The 26,720-nt window shown below is 47.2% G+C and overlaps 1 protein-coding gene across 1 annotated transcript in view; it reads left to right on the top strand.

Annotated features, from left to right (window-relative positions):
* Positions 1-25,271, top strand: part of LOC309595993 (gamma-aminobutyric acid receptor subunit alpha-3-like) — a gene marked incomplete at both ends in the record, with an annotated part of 69,400 nt that extends 44,129 nt beyond the window's left edge. Inside the window, 5 exon segments of the mRNA XM_082323673.1 lie at positions 8,773-8,855; positions 12,404-12,547; positions 14,207-14,359; positions 16,972-17,183; positions 24,942-25,271. Coding sequence (XP_082179799.1) covers positions 8,773-8,855; positions 12,404-12,547; positions 14,207-14,359; positions 16,972-17,183; positions 24,942-25,271 — 922 coding nt within the window.
* Positions 25,272-26,720: the final 1,449 nt, after the last annotated feature.

Here is a 26,720-nt window from a genome sequence, read left to right as displayed (position 1 = left end):
TGGGAGCCCCAAACATGAGGTAGCCCTGCAGCATGAGACCCCAGGCAGTGATGCAGCCTGTGCAACCCCACTGTGAGCTACAGCAACTGGGGCCTTCCTTCTAAAACACGAGTCACTCTTGGGGAACCATGCTTAGGCAGTCATCTTTTCTGAATTTCTCAAGAACAGCCCTGATACATACATTTATCACTAAGCTGCAACAGGTGGAGAGCATGAAGAGAAATGCGTTTGGGTTAATTGTATGTTTGTTCTGGAACTCTTCAGATATTCCTGTATGCTTGTAAGCTATTCACCCATGTAAATAATGTTTGCCCCTGGGGCTGATCTACTAATTTGCCTTCCAAGGTAAATGGGCTTATAGATGAAACAACAGGCTACTCATAGATGCACAAGAAAGGTATTGAGTTGGTTTTGGAAAGGTGTAAATCTTTTTTTTCAAAAATTTTTTTCTCTGCCTCCATCTTCAAGCTGATCCTAACTAATAACAGGCTTCATTGTGAATTCTGTGTGCTGAGATGCTGCACTTTCACCTCTGTTTTTTGAGGACCAGACAGAATTTCATCTCTTCATAGTTAAGCTGGCTGTGAATCTACATAGTGTCAGCAAGTTTTACAGCCTACATTGGTAAACAATGCTCTGCTTTTGTGCAGCAGTTCTCAAATATGAGCTAATCCTGCCAGTGCCCTGGGGGTTTAGGTCTCCACACGTCAGTGATCTCACGTTACTGAGGCAGATGGGGTAAATGAAGAGAGAAGCCCAGCTTGACTTAAGGGCTCGGTTCTGCTCCCGGCTCTCTGACCTGCATGTGGATGACTAACACTCCCCCCATTTGTATCATTGTCTAACTGTAAAGTATTATAGGAGCTACTGGCATAAGACAGCAAAAAAAGGACTCAATTTCAGGGCTTTTATATCATTTCCCTTCTTCTTTATTCAGCAAACAGCCATTAGCTTCAGCAAGTTTTGTGTGACTGAGAAAGTATTGGATTTACTTTTCCGTTTACGGCTGGACAGGTGCCAGGATGGAGATGTGGTTAGAGCTGGCCAGATGGCCATCTGCAAAGCACTGCCCACTGCACAGGACTGTGTCAGGAGTGAAGCAGGGCTTCTCTGGGTTTGTGGTTCAACACATCCAGGATGGGATGTCTGTCCTGGTGCATCTGATGATTGCCCTTCTCCCTGCTGCTGAAGAAAATGCCTGCTCAGGGCCACACAGGGTCTTCTGAGTGGGGGCTCAGAAGGAAGATGCAAGGGCACAGACTGCATGGTCCAGGAGTGTGCATCAGGCTGAGGCTCAGAGACCAAGTCCTACCTGGCTCTGCCACTCGTAGGCACTCACACCTCAATTCCCCTGTAAAATGATAATGGTATCACCCTCCCTTGTTAAGTGCTTTGAAACCTCATCCCCAGGAAAGGTCTGGAAGGAGACTCATGTTTTATGTCCAAGTGGCACATTCACTGTTCTCCCCCATGCCCAGGGGCATGCACATGTGTCCTTCTCAAAGAAGGAGCAGGACCACGAAGCCAATCTCAACCCCACACAGCTGACATCCATCAAAGTGCAAATCCCAAAGAGGCACGCTTTGTCCTGCTGACTAGGGAGCGAGTTTGGACCACCACCAAATTTCCCCTGGACTGGCAGGACTGCCCAGGTGATCCCTTGCAGGCTCAGTCTAGACTGGTACATCGCCGTGCAGTTTGGCTCCTGAGATATACCCTACTCCTTTACCTTGTACCAGCCAACATCCTCGAGGCATCAGCTCTGCTGATATGCAATTAGAGGCATGTCTCTTGCTATTTATCCTGCTGTGAAAACCAACTTCTCTTAGTCAAGGCTTACATTTATAGATGAAGTTGCTCTGGTGGAACAGCAACTCTGACACATGCATCCAGCAAAATTACACCTGTGTGACAATATTTATAGCTCCTGGAGAGAGCCTCTTTATCACTGACCTGAGCTTCAAGGAGTCGCACGCCAGCTGTAGCTGAGCATCCAGAGATTTCCTTTAGTCACAGCACAGCCTCCTCGTGGATCAGTGCAACATCACGGTGCAAACATCTAATCACTGACTCAGGCCTTGGCACCCAGGTGACAAGATGGCTTTTGCGACTGCAGCACAAAATTGCATTTCTCTATTCCCCGCCTTCTGGCTGCTGAGGAAGGGACAGGATTACTGATCCCTCTGCCTCTTCCCTGCTGCTCCAGCTGCCTTAGAGGGCATGGGGAACACAGTTTTATTATGTAGCCCTGCCTCTGCAGTCTTGTTTGTGAAGGTCCTACAAGATCCAAGTAGTTCACAAAAGCCCAGCAAGGGCCTCAAAGCTCTGGTGTCAGACCTGAATACAACAAACTGGGAATTGTGCGTGGATTTACACAAGGTACAGACAAAAACTCAGCTGCTGCAGCAATCTCTGGATGTACTCTCTGGCTTGAATTGTGTGGGGCACATAGATAATGTTCTGGTACTTTCTGGCCTTGAAGCATATGAAAATGGTGAAAGCTTAATGCTGTGCTGATGGGATTCAACTCTGTGAATCCAGGCTTTAAGAGCTCTCCTGCTCTTCACAGGGACTGTCAGAGTGGCATGTTGAGGCTTTGTGGTTATTGTCAGAGTGGTTCCCAGACAATATGTGCTCAAGTTATGCACTTAAAGGATGTTTTCTTTAACTGTCAGGCTGACGCATTCAGCTGCACGCCCAAAGACTTTGCCTCAAGAACATGTGTTGCTAAAGAAAACGTGAAGTCCTTAGTGGCAGTGCACAAGTACTTGGGAAGGAGGATTGGTGAACCCCTGGCTGAGGCAGAGGCAGAACAGGAGGGAAGGCTGAGTACAAAGGCACCCAAGGCATGTGCAGTCCTACCGGGGTGGTTGAACCCCAGATAACAAGTCCTGTACCAACTGCAGCAAACTCAGGGGTTTCAGCTTCCCCGGCTGCTTTTTGAAATCACAGAGCTTCACAGTCTCTCTCCCAGCAAAGGCTTTGGATTGTCTCTGCTGCCTGTTTTTTTTAACCCCCAGGCAACTTGTGAGAGCTGTAGGCTGGAGCTTGCAGAACCCTTCCACATAATGGAGGTGCAACCATCATTCTCCTTCCTGCAAGAGCAGCAGCTGGGACATCCCAGCACCAGCTCCTCTAGGCAGTACGGACTGTCAGCTATTTGGCTGCATCCCACATCAGGGCTGATCCTAGACAACAGCATAAATGGACTGCTAAACACGCAAGCAGACGAATAGAGGAGATGAGATTTGCACAGCCTGCTTTTCCCTGCCTTAGAGATTCCAGAGTGGATCCCAAGGCAGAAATGATCTATTTTCCAGGCTTGGTTTTGTGCAGGCAGACTTTTGTAAGGAAGTTGTCCCAGGAGGGAGAAATCTTCAGAGATCATCTTCTCTTGCTGCATTTCTGCCATCATGGGCTGAAATCTCCAGGGGCTGGGGGAGGATGCAAAGTGAATTCAGTGCTTTCAGATCCAGCACAGGGATCCTAGAAGCAATTTGGCTTTCAAGCTCAAACCCCACCAATTAAACCTAACCCAGATTTTCACACAGCCTAAACCGTAAACACTATTTGGCCTGAGTGTGGTTATTAAGGAATCTCCTAGAGGAGAAATCAGGACAAAACTCAAGCAATATCCCTGGCATAAACAAAGTCGATTCTGCTGTGCAGGGTGCTGTCATGTTTTTGTACCACACACACACCAAAGGATTATTACATTTGCATCCCAGAAATTGGACTGAGACTCTCGCTTATCCTGCAGCACGATGCAGGTAACGACAGGGGCTCTAATGACACATCAAAGGCTTCGCTAAGCTCCTGGTAACCATGAGAACCAAGCTGAAGTGGTTTGTTGTACCGTCAGCCCTGGGAGAGGTATGTTTAGCCTGATTCACGCTTCTTGCCATTGTGTTGAGCAGTTCAAAGGACTTACCATGACTTTAAAGAGAAAAACATGGTTTCTCTCCTGGATGTTCCATTTTTGGTGCCATTGTGCTGGCAAAGCAAAGAGAAAACATGAGGAGTTTGGGGTTTGATTTCAAGACAGTTCTGCATAAGTTATTGCTAGTGCCTGGGACAGATGAGCCAAAGGATACAACAGCTGGATTATGTGATTGCTGGCAGGTTGGCTATTTTTCACATGCTGTTTAGGCTTTATAATGACATTTCACGGCTCAGATGTCTGGACCTGAACAGGGCATCAGAGCAATGAAGCAAACCTCTGTGGCTAGCTGGCCATAAGCTCCCTTGCACAGGGTAAGGGGCAAAGATGAGAATTTCTGCAACAGGTTCTTTTACCCAAATGCTGCAGAGGCAGAGGTAATTGTCTGGGAAGCGAGATATATTCCTCTTAGTTTGACATTTTGACGTTTCATTAGGCAAAGCATATGGTGCTGAGGAGTCCTTCTCCAGCAACAGGAGGTGGCAGGGAAGGCCAGTGGCAGGGGGAGCGGAAGGGGAATGTGGGCACTCTCCTCAGCAGTGATTGATTCCACAGCTCACCTAAATACCTCTGCTAATTAGTGCTCTGAAAGATGAGTGTGTGCAAGACAGGCTGCGGAAGGGGCGTGAAAGATGGCCAAGGGATGCGGGGGACAGAGGAGTGAGCAGGAGCAAGCAGAAGTACATGCACTCTGGTCGTGGGGAGAGCATCTCGGGGAGCCAGCACACCCTAGCATGTGCAGGGGCAAAGAGAAGAGGTTTTTAGGCAAGGGAGAACATCTGGGAGGGGGAATGCCTGTATTGCTTCCCCCTTCGGCAGGGAGGCTGACTCCCTTCACGTGTTATCTGTGAACATGCTGACTTCTGACTGGCTGAAATTGCTGAACCGGACTCATCTCACTGGAATGATATGCCATTTTCTCTTTTATTTAATTTCAGGAGACTTAAAAGCTCCTTCACTTGTAGGTGGAGAAGTGGTAGATTAGGTTGCTTTTTCAGTGGTTTGTTGATGGATTTATGGTGGTGTTGTTTACTGGCTCAGCTAATAAAACACACTTTAGATTTAAAATGTGACTGCTGCATTCCCACACCCCTATGGAGTCATCCAGCATCCATATAAAGTTGTCTCCTTCCCTTGACAACACTTGATCTTGTTGGCCATGGTCTGGGAAGGGCAGGAGGGTATGGCCAAGGCCAGCTTGTGCCCAGCTGGTCTCTGCTGCCATCCTGGCCCCCTCTGAGGCTCTTTGGGGCTGCTCTAAATGGCACTCAACCACTGGACCCACAATCTATAGTCCTTTGAGTCGTTCAGCCTTATTCATAGTGGCTGTTGATCACAGCCAAGACTTGCAAACAGTCCAGTGGATGAAAAAGGCCTTTCTGGTTTTTTTGGGGAGGTCAGGATACATCAGAAGGAAAGCACTGATCAGAGGAGAGGTCCTTTGGAAAAGCTGACTTTGGGAACACTGAGCTTTTGAGCCTTTTGAAATAATAAAGTAATTAGTGAAGCCAATGAAGGAACAGGAATAAAAAGGAAAAGTCTTGTGTGGCCTGCTGAGGGAGACAGGGGAAATGCATCAACATTTCCTTTACACAAGTGACAGTGACAAATATTAGAAACAAAAAGTCTGTTGCAGCTGGAAAGGACACAGAAAGAATTGAATGGTAAGATCCGTGAGGACGTTTGACAAGCTTGCCAACCCTGAAGCTCCCCTAGTGAATTTCAAGCTGACAGAAGAAAGCATCACAAAAGAAACAGAACAGGAGGAGCAAGGCTGTCGAGTCCACACCTTGCTGCCAGGTTTTCATGCCTGCTTCTTGAAATCCTAATCTTCATCCAGATTATGAAAGAGAGACATCAGAGCAAATAAGCAATATGTTCATGGTGGCCTTTCAGTGTCCAGAAGAAAATCATTCCAATGATGTGCTTGTAGGTTTGTCAAAATCACTGTCAGTCTTTTCATTGACTTCAGTGAGTTTTGGTTGAAGCCCTAAAGATCAGGTTGTCTCCTCCCTCATGTAAAACAGGTACATTCAGTCCAGAGGTGAGGAAGAGATCAGCAAGTCAGAAAGAGTGATTTGTTTCCAAGGAAGTTACATTGGCCACACAGTGGTTCTTGGATTGGCTGGGGAAGCCAAGCTGGGGCCAGACATAATGCAAGCGGGACAACAATCATCACCTCTTCATCAGTAGAATGATATACTACAGGACATAGTGGTCACTATCCATGTATGTGGATTCAGAAAGGATTGGCAGACTCAGAATTAAAAAGGTCCTTGGTCTCTGGTGCACTCAGTCGCCTGATACAGCCTCTGAATGATGGAGGCTGTAAGCCACCGGCTGCTGGGAGATGACAGCAAGGTGTGGTTTGCTCTGAATTCACCCAGGTTTTGTACTTCTCTGTAAGTATCCGCTGGCCTCCTCTACCAGAGCTGGAGTCAGCCTGCATAGACCCAATAAACCCACTGTGATTAACTTGGCCAGAGTATGGAGCATTACATCAGCCACGGTTGGGCTGTGAGCCCTTGGGACCCAACAGTGAATGGTGACTCAACAGCCAGCCCCTCAGGGCTTCAGTGCAAGTAGTCCCCATGGGGCGTACGGGCACCATGTCCTGCTGATATTCAATAGCTAAGACCTGTTTATCAGGACTGAACCCGTCCTCATTGTGGGAGTTGCTTTTATAGGGGTTTTTTCCCCCTGTGGGGTAGCTCCTGGGGCATAGTGGGGTGGATGTGCCCAGTGGAGACAGGACAGTGGTACCTGGCACTGAAAAACAGCAGAAATTAATATGTGCTGCTGTTGCATTAAGGAACAGGGAGGTACCAATGAAACACTGTGGGGCTGGGTTCAGGTCTGTAGAAAACTCACTGCTTTCCTTTGCCAGCTCATACAAGAATAAGGTGTAGACTTCCCCACAGTGTGATCTGCTCTGCGGCACTGTGACCCCAGTGACCACTGTGAAGTGGTTGAGTGCCTCACATCCCAGACATTCCTAAAGGCTGGGTTTGCTGGGATTTAAGCCCCTGCTGTGGGTGCTGCAGGGGCTTCGGGTCATGCAGGAGGGTTTTGGCCACCCAGCCCTCCCCCATCGAAATTATGGCAGCTTCCAGCTCTGCTCCTCCACTTCTTGATTTAATACCTCTGCCTGTCTCTCACAGCGATGCTAGCTTTCCTAGACCCTCTGAAAGAAGCAGATGAGGCTGGATGTGGGTCTGAAATCACAAGGTTCATTTCCTCAATGAAATTGAGGAGAGCAGAGCAAAATTCACAGCCGGCGGAGAGTTTCCAGCGCAGCCTGGGCTGCTCTTGCAGCCGACATGGAGCAGCTGTGCAGGAATTTGCTGCTGCTCTGTCCCTGGCTTGCGCTGGTGTCCGCCTGTCACAGCACCATCTGCCGCCTGCAGCCACTGCTGCTGCAGCCTTGGAGATCCCCTGCCACCTCCAAGCCACGGTGATTCTGCTTTGTTTCCCCACAGGGGTTTTTAGAGCGATTTGTGAAGTGCTTGGTTTTGTCCACCAAATTTTTTTATGCCAAGTTTAAAAAAAAGTCCTCCATTTTTTGTAGAATCATTTAAGCTCTGTCTACCTGAAAGAAATAACTTATATTTTTCTTTTCTTTCCGTTCTTTTTTTTTTATTCTTTGCTTTTAGCAAACAAAATCTGAACCCTTTATTTTTTTCAGGGTTTGTTTTGCATTTGACTAAGCCTCAGTATTTTCTATGAAGAATAACATACCTGAATGTTTTTTCCAGCTGAAGGAAAATATCTCAATAGAAGCTTTCCACTGTGCTTCTCGACCTGAGTTTTCCACAAGCCACCTTCAGCCTTAGGTCTGTGCGCTTGCCCTTTGCATCCACCTGTTGCTCCTGTCACAGTTTATTTGTTAATTTGCCGAGCCATCAGAAGCGGGTCCTTTTTTTCTACAAATGGTTCCGTCAGAAAGGATCGTATGAGACATCTCCTGAGAAGCTCTCTGTCCTGGCTCCCCCCACCCCCAGGCTGCAGGCTTTGCAGTACTTCAGGAAGGAACATGAGCTTAGAGCTACCTTTTTTAGAGCCTTTTATAATGGATCCTTTTATGCCTGGCCCCATGTTCTGCAGCACACTGCTTTTATGGTTGTGCCTCCCTCACAAAACCACTTTCTGACGAGGTATCCTACTGGGATTTGGTGGATGCGTAAAGCGCATGGGTTGTCCTGCACCCCCCCAAACAGCCCCAGGACGTGCAGTTCTGCATCTGCCCACAGCATCCTCTGCAGTGCCACCAGCAAGGGGAGAGCTGGGGGAGGTGGGATGAGGTGCCCCACATGCACAGGGGTGTGTTGTACCCTGGTGCCATACCTGTGACTTCATGGCTCTGACTGACTTTGTTCAACAAGCCCAGTAGCGCTGTAGCTCTCTGACTGAACAATCTGCCAGCCCTTGGCTCCTTCCAGACCACCGGGAAGAACAGGCCATGTTCCCTGGAAGACCCTTCCCTCTGCTTTCCAGCAAGGTCCATGAGATGTCCCCTGGTCCCGGGCATTAATGAGCACTTTGTGCACAGTGCATAACCTGGGCTTTGGCAGATTTTCTGATTGCACTAAGTGGATAAAGATGAACTCAGTCAGTAGGGTTGAGTTTATACAATGGGAAAGGTGGCCAGATCTGTGCGCCTGCTGTTCTCTCCACAGCTGATGGCCTTCTGCCCAGAGACCCAGAGGTTAGTGACTGCACTGAGGCCTTTGTCGCCTTTGATGGATGCAGGGCAAAGACGCCATGGCAGAAGGGCCAGGTGGGAGCCTCCACAGCCATGTGTTTCTGATCATGCCCTGTGTTTTGTCTTGTAGGTTAACGATTCACGCAGAGTGCCCCATGCACCTGGAGGACTTCCCAATGGATGTGCATGCTTGTCCGCTGAAATTTGGGAGCTGTAAGTACCCTGACCAGCCTCTGCAAGGAGGTGGGTACAGAGCTAAAGAACAGTCCTTTGTGTGGCTAGTGTTTTCCAGTATTTTAGTAAGTGTTATGAATTACTGCTAATGATAATGTGACCAAAAATTTGTTTCTGGTATCTCATACATGCAATTCCTAGTATCATCAGAAATGGGTAGCAAGCAAATCTGTGGTCAATTCAGGCTCACAGGATGGGTTAGACACCTGTGGTTTTGCTGTAAGTTTATTATGGAAGTGGGAAGAGCAGCTTCCCATTGTCCTCCCTGCCTTTGGCGGGCAGCGCTGCCTCTTCCGTGCTGCCTCAGCAAGACTGGCATTGGTGGAAAACTCAGAGATGCTTTTCCTTCATCACAAGGTGATCCTGGGGGAACAGATTTGGGAAGATAGCAGTGGTGTCTGTTGCTAGGTGTCCTGTCCAGCTTCCCTACATCACTCCTGCCTGAAATCTCTGGTTGCTCTGCCTCCATGCTCCAATGGAGCTTACAAACCCCTTGCTCCTCTTCAGTCTGTCAGGCAGGCTGCTCTCAAGTAAAAGGCCTGGAAACTCTGGGAATCTCAGTCCCAACACCCAAGGGAAGATTTGCAGGCTGCTGGTGAGTTGAGAGCTGTTCCCAGCCTGCTCCAGGTCCAACAAACTGAGGACCACTCTCAATCTATGTTTGCGTTAGGTGGAAGAGTTACCCACCTCCAACTAAAGAATGAGCCCCCACCAGTAATCTCCCTTTTAGACTCTAAGAAAACAGAGAAATTGCAACCTTTCTAAACTGATACTTCCTTCCTGTAGTCATTTGGGAGTTAACTAAGGAGAAAGTTTAAAAGTTTGATTGACACCAGAAGAAATCATGTTTATCATGTGCATCTGCTCCTCTGCCTCATGACAAAATGCGTCCATGAAACTGGATTATTCAAAACTACTAAAATAAAGTTTTTTCTTAGGCAGCACCTAATTATATGTAGAACTCATTGCCACAAGACATCACTAAGGCCAGTAAAATAGCAAGCCTTAGAGAAGGATGAATTATTAATGTTAATTGACCTTGTGAGGAGGGATATGAAATCTCATACCTCAGGCCTAAACTCTGGGATTATTACAAGACTTGCAGGAAGGCAGATTACTCCACATCTAATTGCTAATAATGTTTCTTGGTGAGGAAAAGAGATTAATGTGCATATTTCTGCTGGAACACCCTTTGGGGTTCTTCTGCGTGTTTTTACTGATTTGGCCTCTAAATGATGAGAGTTTTGACACAAGCAGCTCAGAGAGCTGCCCCTGCTTAACATTAGTATGGCTATTTCTGAAGCATCCATCTGCATAGCATCTGAGCTCACCTCTCCTGTGTTGGAGTAGGATTGAACTAGTGTTTGCACCAAAAAGCCGCTGACAGCTGGAAGCTGCTCATTTGCAAGAAGCTTAGAGTGGGTCAGATTTGTAAGTAGAAAGACAATGCCAGTGCCAGACACATGCTGTTCAAGGGACAGCGGAATTTGCCTCAGTGACTACCTTCCAGTGATCCCCACAACCTGAATGGCTCGTCAGTGGCCTCCTGTCCCTGTGCCACCATGGCAGCCACCCAAAGAGGGAAGGAAGAGAGCTTGCAGGAGAAATAAGGGCATCAGGCATTTCAGATAGCTTCAGCTGCCCACCTGCATCATTCCTTGGACCAAGTGCAGTGAGGGTGATGGCTTTACCTATCACTGTACTCCCTAGAAGATGGATGTACGCAGTAGAGAACAACTGTTTCTAAGCTAGTCATAGGACATTTGTACAGCAGCTGTCTGAGACCAGGCTAGCAGAAGATGTTGCTGAAGTTACCAGCTCCACTAAATGTCAAAGAGCTGTCCTTGTTTGGATTGGACTAGACTGTATTGCAAGCAAGGCATTGAGCAGAATGGTTTCATGGCATTAAATATATTCCAACTATCCATGCCATGCCTACGTGACACCAGATACGCTTCTGTCCCAGATGACCAGATATATAGACAATGGCATTTTCAGGGATGATGGCAATGAAACTGTGGACAAGTTTCCTTTGTAGACTGAGAGGCAGTGGGTGAACCGTGACTGCTAGAGCAGAAGGTGTTGCCCATCAAGGCGGAAGAGCATTGGCAGAGCTGTACAAAGCTAAGCCTGAAGAGGAGGATGGAGGTCTCCAGAAGCATGTTGAGAGCTGGAAGGAGGGTTGGAAAAGCAGAGTGTTACACATCAGATGAGAGGTGCCAGCCTGCATCAGAAGTGCTTAGGCAGCATGCTGGCATGCTGAGAAACATTGGCTGATCATCAGAACCACTCCCCCCACTTTGCACAGCGCCTGCTTAGTATTTAGCAGGTTTGCCAAAGTCTACAGTGCAGGGGTAACAGTGGTTGTTTTAAAAAGATCAGAGAAATCTGGTTGTCTCCGGACACCATCTTCCACAAAGCAGGAACTGAGACATTTCTGTAGTAGACCTGACCCACTGCTTGACCTGACCCCAGCCAAAGAATTCCTTAATATCTTAATTGGAGAAGCTGGCCGTAAAAATGAATTAAAGACTTGTTTTAGTGAACTTTGTTCTTGCCTAAAAAACTGGTGTAGAGCAGGTGTGGACAGGAAGCTTGGGCATTATGGGTAGAACTTAGCTCCTTGTAGAGTCTGGAGAGACTCAATTTCTGGATACCATAGGACTGGCAAAACCAAGAGCATGTGGGCACTGTTGGGAAAGGGAGCAGCTATGAGGACAAGCAGGGGTTTGGTCACAAAAGCTTGTGAGGGTGATGGTGACTCTGTGTGTTAGAAAGAGGTGTTTGCATATGAGGAGTTGGGCAGGTGGGATAGAGAGGGGAGCTTGGAAGCTCCTGGAAGGATGCCCTGGCCCTGAGCCTGGCACTACCCCATGCAGCAGTCCAGCGGCAGTTACCTGCTGTTTCTCTTGCGATGTGCGGGCAGGCTTTTCTCAGCACTGCCCTTCCTTGCTGCCTGGCAGATTGGCCTGGAGGCTGGCAAACACGAGGTCATGCAGGGGAAAAAGCATCTTGGTGGGAGGGCACACCACCTCCAAAGGTGAGAGGCTTGGAGAGGGTTGCTTCTGAGTTAGGGTAAAGATTTTTAACTTTGTCTCCTTAACCTAAAATTAAACCCCATTTACGTTTAGCCTTTCTCACCAGCTGCTGCCAGCATGACTCTCCCAGTCCTTCGCATGGCAGGGCTGTGGCCGTCCTGCTGCCCCAGCAGCCTGCTGACCTGGACGCCGTCCTATCTTGTCTCTGCTTGGAGCCAGCCCTTGCAGAGTCAGCACGTCAAGGGGACAGTGTGTGTCTCAACAACAGTGCTCTGCCCCCTCTTCTAGCTCCCTTCTGAAAACCCCAGCTCCCTTTTGCTCATTTGATTTAACAGTTGCTGAACTGCCTTGGTATCTGGCCATGCTTGGCTGTGCTCAGCCATGTGGCTCTGAGGAATGCACAGCAGGGATTAATTTGGCTACAGGCTAATTTTGGTATATTTTAGGTCAGGCAGAAGCACAAACCTCATTCTTCTTTCTCCTCCACAGATGCCTACACAAAGACAGAGGTGATATACACCTGGACACTGGGGAAGGATAAATCTGTGGAAGTAGCGAAGGGTGGATCTCGCCTGAACCAGTATGACCTGCTGGGCCATGTTGTTGGGACAGAGATGGTTCGATCCAGCACAGGTACTTGTGGGACCACAATGCAATGCATGGGCTGAGCACACTGTCAGATGAGATCGACCTGTGGGTTTTGAATGCCACGATTTGGCATAATTATAGAGGCAGTGCCTGTGGACAGTGATCATCACAGTACTTCCCAAGCCACGTGCTGTTGGAGAATATGACTGGGAACATCTGGAGCAGTCACCAAGAGGCAGTAAAGGGTTTAGCTTTTAGTGGCTTTCCACTGAAAGAGTCTTATCACCCATACGCTCTAGCAAATTGACTTCAAGCATCTAAAAATGACCTGTTTTATGGAAAATTTGCCCCACCTTGCCCAGCTGTGGGTACTGTGGGTTCATTTGTCTTGGATCCCTTTCCAGTCCCTCAGGAGAGCATTGCAGGCAGGGGAGGTGGATGCAACATAATGTTCAGTGTGATTTTTACTGCATCTGCTCACACAAATATTATCATAGCTAATAGAAGATTATCCCAAACAAATGTTTCCTCTGATTAATGACCAATATTAATCATCTTTCTCTCCCATCTGCTGCTCCTCCCTTCCCCTCTGAATCCAGGTACTGATAGCTTCTGTTATCTCATGTGTGTGTCTCATCTTTCTTTTTTCCTTTTCTTTTTTTTTTTTCCTTCTGTATGCACCAGTAGTTCTCTCATTTGAGGATATTTCCTCTCTGGTGCACTTGATTTTAATAGTGTCTGTCTGTAACAACTCATATCACCTCCCTTGGGGAAATGTGGGGAGTCCAGGGAGCTAAATGTCATAATACCTGGCCCATCTCTCTACTTAAGTTGTAGTAAAATGTACAGATGAATAACCTGAAGTGGCAAGAAAGCTGCTAAAGGCTCCTGTGTGTAATGTTTTAGCAGAGCCATGCTCACAACAAAAAGGCACAATAATCCAACAAAATATCCAAAGCTTTGAGTGGAGGAATAGGGCATTGAGAGAAAACAGGGACAGCTGCTGCTTTGGTTTACAGCCCAGACCTTTAATGACAGAACTTGCCCCAATTTTTGAGATGGTTACAGTGAGGAAAGGTGGAATATTTTCAGGATTGTCAGAGAAAATAAAATCCTTTGTCCTGAAATCCTACTGAAGCAGTGTTAGGGTTTTTCTAGGCTTAAGGGATCTTACCCACGACATGGTTCCCTAGGTCGGAGCAGAAGAGGGATGGGAGCTGGGTCAGGAGAGACCCCCAGAGGCATCTTGCGCCTGGGGTGAAACAGGGAAAGCCTATTGTCCAGTTGTGTATTGGCACTGGTTTGCCTTTGTCCCACAACTGTTTTGCAGTGAGTTAAAGAAGTCTCCAGAGAAGTGTTTTGAAAGGACAAATGCTACGTGGAAGTCACCCAGGCTACACTGGGGCACAGGCCTGGCATGGCACAGCGGTTGTGTGTGCATGTGCGGGGCATGCAAAGTCAGTGCCGACTGTGTGCTGCAGCATGCATCCCTCCTTTGCACGGCTGTTAGGGTGGCCTGCAGTACTGTAAGATACCAGGGCATGCCAGGCAATAACAATATGACAGACATGATGCAATTTCATCTAAGAACTTGAAAGTTTGTTCAGGATAGATCTTTAGTGGTTTAGAGATGGATTGGTGGTCAGCTGGCCCCATCCTGGAAAGCACTGGCGGCTCAGCATCTCTAACCGGCTGTCTCTGCAGGGGAATATGTCGTCATGACCACACACTTCCACCTCAAGAGGAAGATCGGGTACTTTGTGATCCAGACCTACCTACCCTGCATTATGACGGTCATCCTTTCCCAGGTCTCCTTCTGGCTTAACAGGGAGTCCGTTCCTGCCCGAACGGTTTTTGGTGAGTCTGGGAGCTTGGGGGCATCCTTTCAGGTCAGGGGAGAAGGGCAATACAAATGACAGGAAATAGCTGAGCATCAGAGCTGGTCTTCTCCAGGCCTTGACTGGCATCAGTGAAGCTGCTGGCCATTTCCGAGAATAACTCTCAGTGTCTTCCCAGTGCCCATGCTTCCACTGAATCACTGCAAAATACTCCTGTCCGTGTTTCTGCTACAAGCCAAGCCATAAATATTAACAGTAATCAAGGTATTGATCATCTAATTATATGCATTTGGCTGTGTCTGCTTATCTATATTGGCTTTTTTGTTGAGGAGAGGATAGGTACATGGGGAGCCATTTAAAGCTCTACCTTTGAAATTGCTAATGTGCCCCTGGTCAGAGCTCCACATAACAAGTTCCTGGGCTGAGGCAGTATAAATGCATGGTAAATATATTGTTATTATTTTCTTCAGCTGGTTTCAGATCCTCTCTCAAAGGCAAAGTGTCAGGCTGCCATTGCACATGTATTAATAGCTTTTACAAACATTTAATAACAGAATTGCTTTGTGCTTTCCTGCCAAGACCTTTAGTTCGCGGTCTACACACATGACCAGGTGTGATGCTGCAGGATTGTATTTCCTGGAAATAACAGTGCCCAGCAGATACCGCTTAACAGAGAGTATATTGTACAAAAGTCACCAAGCAGAGAGGGGATATATGGTACCACCTGCTCGTGTTTTTGAATACGAACAGAAAGTGGTGTGGTTTCAAAGATCACGAAGCATTTTCTCTGTATCAAGAGTTGTGATAGAAATACTCCTGCAAACCCAACAAGTCTGATGTCCTCCTTTCTGGACCCTCTGCACAGGCGTGGACCTTGTTCCTGTGCTGTGGACTGGAACGGGATGCAGGGAGGGTCACAGGCGATTCTGCACCCTCCTAAATGAACTAGAAGGGAAGCATTATGGTTTTTGTGTTCACTAGGGCTTGTGAAATGTAGGTCATGAACAAGCTTTAAAATGTACAGTTGACCCCAGCTTCTGCCCATTAGCACTGGGTTGCCTTCCCTTCCCTGGTGATGCAAATCCTACAACAGTCCCCAGGGTAAAGTGCAGCCGTGGGGAGCTGGGTAGTTAGTGTGACCAACCTGGTTTGCGCAATCTAGACTGCAGGAGCTGCATTGAACAGTGATAACAGTGAAGAAGAGGGGATATGGCCCCTTAGCACCCAGTTTTTGGTGTTTTCATCTAGCAGAATGGAAAAGGGGGGCTCAGACAGAAATCACGTGGAAAATAGAACCAGGTCAGGCATATAGAGGTTCATAAATGAACTTTCCTCACTCATCCATGTATTCATCATTTGCAGCTAAACCCCACAGACTACACACTCGGGCCCCATGTCTCTCTATACACCAGGTGGGCTCTTACATCTGCATCGGTTCTGGAGTGTCTCTGCACTCCTGACACCAGGGGTGAGCACTTCTCTGAGGGTATTTGATTCCCTCCTATGTTATCCTGAGATTTGCAATTAGACAGGATTCCTCGAGTAGTAGCTCAGGTTGAGCAGGAAAGAGCTGACCGAAAAATTAAAACCTACCTTTGTGAAAAATGTCTTTGCTCCCAAATTGCCTTGCTTTCCTATTAAGAAAATAATGAGAACTCCAATTGCTTATTCCTTTTTTTTTTCCCCTCAGAAAGTATTGTCAACAATATTATTGAAACTCTTCAATTACCAGGAGTATAGCTTAAGGGAAGTGAAAATTAGTCAATATTTTTATAATGTTTTTAATGCATTTTTAATTGAAAAGCACATTATTGAGGAAAATGGATAGCAATGGTTGCTTGTGTTAATGAAAAAAAAGCTTTAAAAGGCATTTTGCAACAGATTATGTTTTTAAGATAAATCATAGTGACACTCATTCTGGCAACTTGGGCCGCTGACGGGTGCCTGGCTGTGCCGGCAGGACCCAGGATCCCAGGTGTCCATCCATGCAGGTCACAAGACACTATTTCCAAAATGTTGAGAGAACCACATTGGATGAGTGGCCAGTTTCTGGTCCTTCATGAAGTTCCCAACCATCTAGCTGTCCTTTTTACTGTTATTTTATTATTTTTATTTTATTGCAAAAGCAACCAGAGGCTTTATCATGGCATATTCTACATGAGGGAGCTGGGTCTACCATCATGCAACTTACCCTACCAGATGAGGAATTGAATGTGGGTGCCTACCTATGAGCTAGGACTCTTTTATAGTGAGCAGAGATCTAGTCGATGGAGTTTGGGGAAGATTCATCTCATCCTAATGCAAATGTTTGCTATTGGTTATATGAATTGGAGATATTCAAAACTGAACCAGAGGAGGTCCTGAGCAACCTGAAGTTGGCCCTGATTCGAGCAAGGGTTGGACAAGCTGACTTCCCTTCCAACCTGGACTGTGTCATTGTTCTATGAATTGCACCACAGACTTGTGCTGGGTAAGACTCCCTTAATTACAGTGGGAATGTGGGCCACATGGCTTAGAGGTTGGCTCCTACATTTACATGATGGAAATGCCAACTCTGTGGTTTGAGGAGAAACTGTATGTGTATGAGGGTATGGTCTCACACCATCCTTGTCCCCTGCTGTGTTTCCACAGGTGTCACCACTGTCCTCACCATGACCACACTAAGTATCAGCGCAAGAAACTCGTTACCTAAAGTGGCGTACGCGACGGCCATGGACTGGTTCATAGCCGTCTGTTACGCCTTTGTGTTTTCTGCGCTGATCGAATTTGCCACCGTCAACTACTTCACCAAGCGCAGCTGGGCTTGGGATGGCAAGAAGGTGCTGGAGGCCCAAGAGATGAAGGTCAGCCCCGTGGCCAAGGCCAGGGAGGAGGGAGCGGTAAAGAAACGCTGCACGAGAGAGCTGCGCCGGGGACAGGAGTGGGTAACATGCAGCCCCGCAGCACTCCAGGAGGCTGGATGCTACTTACTGGGGTCCCCAGCTCAGGTCTCGACTGGAGCGGTTCTTGAGGGTCGAGGGAGGAAGGGCTTGGAGGGCTGGTCTCTGTGCTTAGCTGGACAAAATCACTCAGGCATGACTGCTCACTTTTCCCTCTGTCCTTCTGCATGACCATTTGCCGGTGGAAATGTGAATGTGTGCATTTTTTGGTCTTGCTCTGCCAGTGGTCTTCTCTCTCCTTTCTTCTCCCTCCAACCCATAAATGCCCTGCTCCATGTTGCTAGCATGCCACACAAACCCAAATATGCCATGGGATGCCAGCCTTGGCAATGGAGGCGGTTCCACTCTGCTGTGTCCCCTGCGGCTGGTATCCCCGACTGTAGGTCTCCCCTGGCATGGGCAGGCATGGTGCAGCGATGGGGGGGTTCTAATGCTCGTGCTGTTGCTCACAGCTGCCGTCAGCTGCTGCTTTGTAAGCTCGGGCCAAGAGGGTGGGTGGGAAGCAAGCAATCAGAAACGGCAACTGGCAGTAAATTAGTGCCTGGCATCACCCACGTTTTCCCTTCTCGCTTGGGATCAGCCTCTCTGGCAGCTTCCTTCCTGACAGCCACTGCTACCCCTGCTCATGCCCCCTCCCTCCTAGCTAATTTAATCTCGGCTGCACAGAGAAATCGCTTACTGTTTATATTTATTGAATCAATTTGAAAATCAGCTTTGTCCTTGTTCTTGGTTCTGGAACCTTTATATTTTACTCCTTTGCATTTTAATGTGTTGTTTAAAATTGTTGTGGGGCTCTATGCAAATACCTGGCAGAATTGCAGTAACTTTTGGGAAGACAACAGCCAGTTGGTATGGAGGTCAAAGCAGGAGAACAGAGGCTTTATGGAGAACCACAGCCATCACTGGGTGTTGAATGCCTCTCTCCTGTGTTTCTTGGACTCTATCTATCTGTTTGCTTTTGCAGCTGTGGTCTGAGCAACAGACTCATGGCAGAAGGGCTCCAGAGGAGGCCAGTTGATGGTCTTCCACTTCCATCATGAACAATAATGCTAATCTGGCCTCTAGAGATGACAGAAGCCTTTCCCGGATCATTGGCATGAGTGAAGGATCAGAACAGGTCCTCAAAGCAACCATGTGCCTTTCAGGGATGGGCAAATCAGCACAAAGTCAGGATTCACACAGCCTTGGGCAATTATGTGAACTGGGCACAGCCGAAAAAGCAGCAAAGGCTCAAAAGCTTCAGTTTGTTATAAAAGAAGCATGCTCCTTAATTTATTCATTGACCCAACACTGCAAGACTAACAGTGCTGAAACAATAGGGTAAGAGCATGCAGGATGTTTGTGCACATGGTAATCAAACAAGAAAACAAAGCAGGAGCAGGAATGTTTCAGAGAGAGTGCTGTTTGTGAGGTTGCTGCAATTGGTATCAGGCTGGAGAATCAGGAAGGACTCCAAATTTGTGGATGCTTTTTCAGGCCAACCCTGATCTTTATCTTAGAAGGCTAACCCACTCCTGGTCTCTGCAGCTCAGAGAGCTCCCTGAAAAGTGGTGGGCTTTTAGGGAGTTTGGGAATATGATGTGTCACCATATTTGCTTTTCATTTTTATTCCATTGAATATTTCCAAGCAGTGAATTTGCTACGCAATGAAGGTGCCTCATTGGCTCAGTTTCAGCCTTTAATTAGCTCTTCTTGAAACAATTGACAAGCCAGGTGGTTGAAACCACAAAAGAAAGAGGAGACGGAAGAATAGCTCTTGACATCTTAAAGTGTTTGTACCAGGAGTAAAACTACCAGTGACAAGCCCAGGCTGAGCCCTTGTCTCTAGAGAGCCTTCCCCCCAGCCAAAAAGAACATTCTTTATTTATGTGATGGCAAGGATCCTCACTCCAGGTTTGATTGTTTCCTGGTATGAACATGAAAAAAAAATCAATAAGCATCAGCCCTTCCCTCATCTCAAATGTAGGCATCAGCAATGCTTCCCATCCCATTTGAAAGAAATCACTACCTTGCAAAAGCTGCTGGTTGCTGACAGGCACTTCCAGCATGTTCACTCTCTCAGGGCTGGTTTCATTCTTTCTTTCTCCCCTTCAGCCAACCCATTGTTTCAGATGGGAAGAGGGCATTTTTTCACGTAGAATCTAACATGATGGGCTGATCTTGGTGAATCACTGATCTCTGCATCATAAATGATCATGAGGATGTTCTGGCTATAGCCATAGTTGGGTTCTGGTTCTATCTGGGAGCTACTCTGTACATTCTCTGCAGTTCTTCTCTAAGGAAAGGCAGGCAGATATCACCATAGATGTCACCAAAAACTCCCTTTAGCGTGCACTCTGATAAAATTTGACTAATCGTTCTTGGACCCAAAGATCTTCCAAGCCTTTCCTGCCTGCCACCAGTAATTGCCAATTGTGGATGAAGGATTTCCTCTTTTGGTATGGCAGAGTGGCTGCAACCAACCTAGATGTGCAGATTGAATTGGAGAGAGGTATCTGGATGCAATGTGGAAAACTTGTTAGTAAAGGTGATTTTTTAAAAAAACATCATCAGGAGGAAGGTGGGAGATGGCAGTAGTTGGGGAGGAGTGAGAGGCCAAAGAGATTGAAATATGAGTGGTTTCAGTAGCCAGCAAAGCTCTCTATCTCCAGCATCCTCAAAACATCTTGTTAAAAGGATCCACTTCAGGACAGAAGGGCTGTGTCTGAACAGAGTGAGATCCATTGCATCCCATCCACCCCAACCATAGGGGTGGCCATCTCTGGAGCCAACAAGGTCACTTCCTGAGCAGCTGTTGCACTGAAGATCTGGAGAGACAACCATTAACGGTGACTTCGCCACTGGGAAACTCATCTGCAAGGATGACATTTACCAAGGAGTTCCCTGCAATAACATGTTGTCTGTTCCTCAGTATGGAAGATGCTTTGGATCTTTGGAAGATGCTTACTTAAACCTACTTCTGCCTGCAATGCAATGTCTATGCATAAAATCTGATATAACTCTGTATCTGTATCTGTGTCTGTGCTTGTATGACATTGCCCCAAAATCCTGGGAGGCAAGAAGCAACAAAAACAATACAAGTAGCTGCAGTCAGACACATGAGAACAAGGAAGAACACACTTTGGATGGAGGAATAGTCCTGGATCTTTATCTTTCTCATCCTTAAGACAATAATCCTGTAGTGCATGGTGAGAAGGTTAGGTCCAGGCTTTTTATGTACTTTTCACATGTCTTTTCAGTAAGAGAAAGTCACCAAAAAGCATCCTCCAAACCTCTCTGTTGATATGATCATCATGGTTTTCTTTCTTGTATTTTGGAAGTGACAGGCATGCTCGCCATTTGCACTAGGTGCCTTTTCCACTGACTGAGTAAAGCCTAGCTTTTTGTCCAACCTACTCTTCATCAATTCTGAAGTTTGCCCCTTGATCCAGGTCACTTGGGAATCATTCTTCTTTCTCCTTTGTTTCTTTCCATTTGTGGCATCTTTGTTTCAATCCCCTCCTTGCTAACACAGAGGAACTAAAACCAACCTTGACAGGCCACCATTTTCAACCAGTTTGAAGTCCTACAGACTCACGGGGTGGTTCAGACCCATCTCTTTTTTTTCTGCCTCACTATGGTAAATATGTTTTTGCTGAGACTTTCCCTTGCTGACCATCCTCTGCAGCCCATATGTCCTTTGTCCTACTGCACTTGCAATCACCTGTGCAAGTGATTTATGTTCTCAGCATCTTCACTAGAGTCCATGTATCATTCTTCAACAACATTTCACCCTCTTTCTCTCAACACTATCTGTGTGGTGTGTTGGGCTGGTTATTGACTCCATCCAACCTCTGAGTGATCCAAGGAGCAGAAGATCATTGGGCTCAATCTTACATAATCTGAATGAAGAGATGGGAGGGATGAGTGATTTCAAAGGTTACACCAGCAGCTGACAGTAACCTGGCATTGATGTAGTCTGCTTGTTAATGCAAGACTGCATTTTTCGGAGCCTTTGGCTCTGATCAGGGTACAGGTGTCTCAGTGTAAAACACTTTGCTGCTGTTCTCTCATAGAATCAAGTCTCTGGTACACTGCAGAGGGGAACTTTGGCTGGCATGAGGAAGGAGTGGCATGTTTGCCAGAACAACAACTGCAGTTACTGGGCTTTGAATTATAGGATGCAAGTATGTCAGAGACCAGAGCTGTTTGGAGGTCATTAAAGTGACTTTGCTTTAGAATGGCAAGTGGCAGATACCTTGCATTTCTCAAGTACTGCGGATATTAGTGATTGTGACAGAGTGGCCTGTCAGAGGGATAGTGCTTCCAACCCAAATTTGTAGCCAAGGAGCAGGTGCAGAGAACTAAATTTCCAGCAGATCATAGGTAGAACCAGTAGTTCCCATAATTTAGAGGTTCAGCTGTTAGCTCCTCGACAGGGAGGCTTGGAGATAAGAATATTTAATAAAAATGCTATTATTTTCCAGTATGTGTGTTGTGGAAGAACTTGTCAGAATGCAATATCCGGGGAACATATTTATCTCTAGACCAGCTTTCATAGCTTTTCCTTCAGGAGAGCAGTGCAGGCACAGCTTTGTGCACTGGTTCAGTCTCCCTGTACCCAGACTGGGCCATAAATCCAGGAATTACTTTTCAACATAGATATTTTAAATAGAACACGTTTTCAAAACAAATGTGGAGTTTCCTCCTGTTTTTCCACTCTTTCCTTCTGTTTCAGTAGGATGTGGAACTCCTCATAGATAAAGGTGCAGGGGGAAGGCTGGGGGCTACTTTGCAGCTGACAGCAAGAAGCACATTTTGCTTTGTTTGACTGTCAAAATCTTGCCTGAAACACTTATTTATAAAGCACAGCCTGGTAAACTTCAGAGTGAACATCTCAGGAGCAGAGCACATCCAGAGCACACACATGTGCCTTGGTGTAGACAGTGTGTGCTCTGCATGCTTCCCAAAGGCTACCCAGGCTACCAGCTCTGACCAGGGCAGAAGACTCCATAGGCAGCTGGGAAAAGGCCTGGCTGTAGGCTCCTGAGCCTCTGCACTACCTGAACAGCCTGATCTGAGGTCCAGAGAAGCCCAAGTTGATGCCTGGGGGGCTCTGGATCTCACTAATAGCAGTAGCTTGCTACCACCACCCACAGCACTCTTATTTGCCTGACTTTCCTTGGTTTCAGCCTGCTGTTTTCAGAACCCTTTGACCAGGCAAGACGGATCCACTTTCCAAGCTCTGGGGCAGAAAAGCTAGCCAGGTTGAAATTGTCATGTCACTTGTAGTCGTCTTATTCCTGTAATGAATAACATGACTGATTAATACTAAAAGAATCACAGTGCACTTCAAATTACATTCTGCGAACAACAATCTATTTTTCATTTCATTACTGATTATTAATTATTTTATTACCTCCTGTAGCTGTGTTAATAAATAATCATACTTAAGCATATTTAAATGTTTTAGAAGGTGAAACATCTTTAGTCCTTTATTTGCTTCTTGTCAGCTCTTTGGCAGGAAAAGTCCACCGCCGGTGCAGGGGGTCCAAGTTAACATGGCTCTAATAATTGCAGAAATGAGTCGCTCAGTTAATTGTTAAAGATCATAACACTCTTTCCCATAAAAGACTATGAATATGGTCTGATCAGTGGTTTAGTTTGATCTGGAGTCTGAAGACATTTAGACCTCCTTCTAACAGCAAGTTAATTTCTGTATTTGCTGGCATTATTACGAGGCTGCAGGCCTGGCTATGATGTTATTGGAGAGGGGTTTAAAGATTGCACAGAAGTCTGCTTTTAGTGTCCCTCTGAAAATCACTGTGGAAAATTCATTTCCTAAGGTAACCAGAAATATCCATGGTGATTGTGGACACATTTAAAATGGAAGTACAGCATGAAAGCTAAAGCCCTTGGAGTATCTCTGCAGAGCAGACCAGGCAAATCTGGCCTTTTCCAGCTCCCAGTGCTACCCAGTGATGCTGCCTGCTACCAATTTCCAGGGTAGGGTGGGGAGATGAACAGGTCCTGCTGGCTGCACGCTCTCCCCTTCTCCTGATGGTCACTTTGTATGTGGTTCCCTCACACGTACATGCAAGACCATGCCAAGCACCCCTGGGAAATGCCTGGGAGAGCCTTACTTTGTGTTTCAGTAGCTTTTGAATAGAAAATGAGATCCAAAGTCACACCTTGTTCTGAGCTGAGATATTAGATTCCCACCATGAGTCATTGCTGTGTCTAACGCTGGCTCTTGGTGCAATTACAGTGGACATTGCACAGATGGAGTACATGAGCGCTGGGACGTGTAGGGTGCCTGATGTCTGCATACAAATAAATTTCATTAAATGGGCTTCTCTTGGTAGACCTGGATTGCTTTATACAATATGGTCTACAGTGCAGCTGGTCTCAGGTCCCTGACAGCAACAGGAAGAACCCCAGAGTGGGGGCAACACCTATCGTGACTTCCTAGCCCCGTCGCCCTTCCACTCATCTTCATTAACATCTGAACTGTCTGTCTTTAGCATCTTCCATCATCCTTCAGTACATCATGTCTGACACATAAGTGCCTCTTTTGTCATTTGCTATGCAGGCTCTCCTCCCTTCAGCCTGGACTGCGTAGCTGTCCTTGAAGTCTTGTGGGAGGGATGCACTTATCTCTCTTGATTTGCAGCAACCCATGGCTATGAAGGCAAGATGAAAATCTTCCCTCTGCCCTATAGTGCCATGTTAAGCAATCCTGAAATCCAGGGCTAGTGCAAATGCCTTCCATCTGTTCTGTATTTTACCTGGGTAGGTCATGAGGTGCTCTAAAGGATCCCAGAGGCATTTTGGACATCGTGATGTTAAATTGTGAGGTATTCCTGTGAGGTATTCAGGGCACTGAGGCAGTGTATGATATGGCCTTGTAATATGGCACAAAAATATTGCGATGCTGTCACCCACATTCTTAAAGCCACTGGCTTTAAAATAGAACTATAATCCTCTGCAATGTCTCCTTCTCTCACCTGACCCAGGAAGCAGGCCAGCAAAGCAGAAAATCAAGTTCCCCCAGGATGACCACACCGGGTATCATTCTTTTCTAGACTACATTCCTGCATCATCTCTCCGTGGCTGAACCTTACATGCAACAGATAACACTGCCCAGCTGAGAGAGAAAACAAGCAGTCTGTATGGTCTAAGCCTGCATTCACTTATACTGTGGCAATACACGACACAGACCTGGCAGCACTTGGCCAATCAAGGAGTCACCCATTTGGGGCAGCTACTGCTTGAGTGCAGTTGCACACACCTTTTTATACCACTAGTCTGATCTAAGGGGCTGCAAGGATGCTATAAACCCAGCTATGGGACTTCAGTTATTTGACTTGCAGCAGGACCTAGTTGCCAGGCCAGGACCTCTTTGTGCTGCATGCCAGGCTTACACAAAGTAGCTGATCCACCCTAGTCCAGCACATCCTTGTGGTCCAGCAGCCCTCAAGTGGCAGATGTTAATGGGTTCTGGCCATTTTCTCACCACATCTTCCTTCCCTTCCACAACGCCTTCTTCTTGGTCTCTTGCTCCTTGCACCCTTTTCCATCTTCTCATCTGGGCAAGCAGGTAAACTCAGAGGACAAAATGTTCTCCATGCAAATCTACACTCACTTCATCTCTATTATGTTTTTTTCTTCCACCTTCCCTAGAAAAAAGAGCCAGTGGCACTGGCGAAGAAAACCAACAACACCTACAACATTGTTGGCACCACATATGCCCTCAACATTGCGAAGGACCCCGGCCTGCCCACCATCTCCAAGAGTGCTGCTGCCACTGCTACTGCCACCAACGTACCCCCCAAGATGCCCCGCATAGAGGAGAAGCTCCCAGAGAGTAAGAAGACATACAACAGCGTCAGCAAGGTAGACAAGATGTCCCGCATCGTCTTTCCAGTCCTCTTTGCCATTTTCAACTTAGTCTACTGGGCCACATACGTAAACCGGGAGTCAGCTATCAAGGGAATGATCCCCAAACAATAAAACCAGTCACACAAACCTTCCATCAGTGAGCACCATCCAGGCAGGAATTTTCCAGGGCTTTCTTCTTTCCTGTTTTGTTTACTTATTATTGTTCATTTGATATTATTAGTAGTAGTATTAGATCATTCTTTTATAATGTAAACAAAACTGTGTTTTTAATTTAATCCCATATACTTTAGTTTCATTTTACTTTGTCTCTGATGACGAAAGGAAGAAAAAAAAAGGATCATAACAAGTTGTGCCTCTAACATCGTGACTCTGATGTCCCCCATCTGTCCAAGTCACCCTGTGCTTCCATCTCTCCTCCTCCACCTCCTGCTGTTCCTACGGTCTGCATGCCACTGCCATTCCACGCTCTGCTCTGCTGGGGGCTGCTGCGGTCCGCCCCCCTCCTCCTCTTCTGCGATGGACTGCCCTAGAATGGTGGATGCTCCTGGTGGCCTGGGCTCAAGGCTGTGGAGGCCTCCAGAGTCAGTTAGCCAGCCAGGTTGCTCTTCAATGCCTGGCGCTTTGTGCTAGGTTGTACTCCCCGGGCTGTGGATGCAGGTGAGCTGGTCCATTGAGAGAGCAGTGTGGCATGGGCCAGCTTGTAGCCCGGTGCCTGCTGGGGGCGAACCCACCACTGCTGTGGTCAGTGGAGCCATTGCAGGGGTGGAACAGGGTGGCAGCATCTTGTAGGTATCTACAGGGCTTCTTCCTCTCTGTCTTCACCAAACCCAGCTGCTGGTTTCTTCCATATCTCTCCCCAGACAAGAACAGGTGAGAAAGGTCTTGTCTGTTTGCCATCTTGCACTCTTGTGGCAATTCATGTTAGAGGGTGGAGTGGTTCCTACCAGAGAAATAATTTTTCTCAGGGTCAGTCAGGAAGTCCAGAGAGGAGCTTTATAATGCCTTGGAGGAGATAGTAACTGTGAGGCCACATACATTCAGCATCAGGACTGGAAGCCATAGAGTTTGTGTTCAGATGGATGGTTTATCACTTTCTCTTGGCCCCATCCACTTATCCTTCTTGGGATCTCCTCTCTGTCCCAGCCCCTTCTTCCAGCTTCCCATTCATCTTCCTTTCCTATTCAGCAGCCCACAGTAGTATCTTACTGCTCGCGGGTCAATTTAGGCAGAGAAGCCCCTACCTCTCAGGTAAGCCACACTGATGGGGAGGAGCACAGCCCAGGGGAGTCCAGCTCATGGCACATCCCTGCTCCGGTGTACCAGAGCAGCAGTGGTGTTGGTTCAGGTAGCCCAGGTGCAGGCTGTTTCCTGCGGGACACACCAGGGGCCACTCTGCCACCTGTAGGGGTGAGTCAGGGGACAGTCCGTCCCCAGGTACCTCCCTGCCCCTGGTGAATAGATGCAGCTGAGCACCCTCAGCACCACGGGAGAACAGCAGAAGGGGCTCTTTGAAACAGCAAGGTGATACTGCTGTCCCGGAGAGCCATGTGAGCCAGGTGC

The sequence above is a fragment of the Platalea leucorodia genome (assembly GCF_965183815.1).
Source record: "Platalea leucorodia genome assembly, chromosome: 10".
NCBI classification, from domain to species: domain Eukaryota; kingdom Metazoa; phylum Chordata; class Aves; order Pelecaniformes; family Threskiornithidae; genus Platalea; species Platalea leucorodia.
The sequence above is the reverse complement of the archived record's forward strand: the minus strand, read 5'-3'. Positions and strand labels throughout refer to the sequence as shown.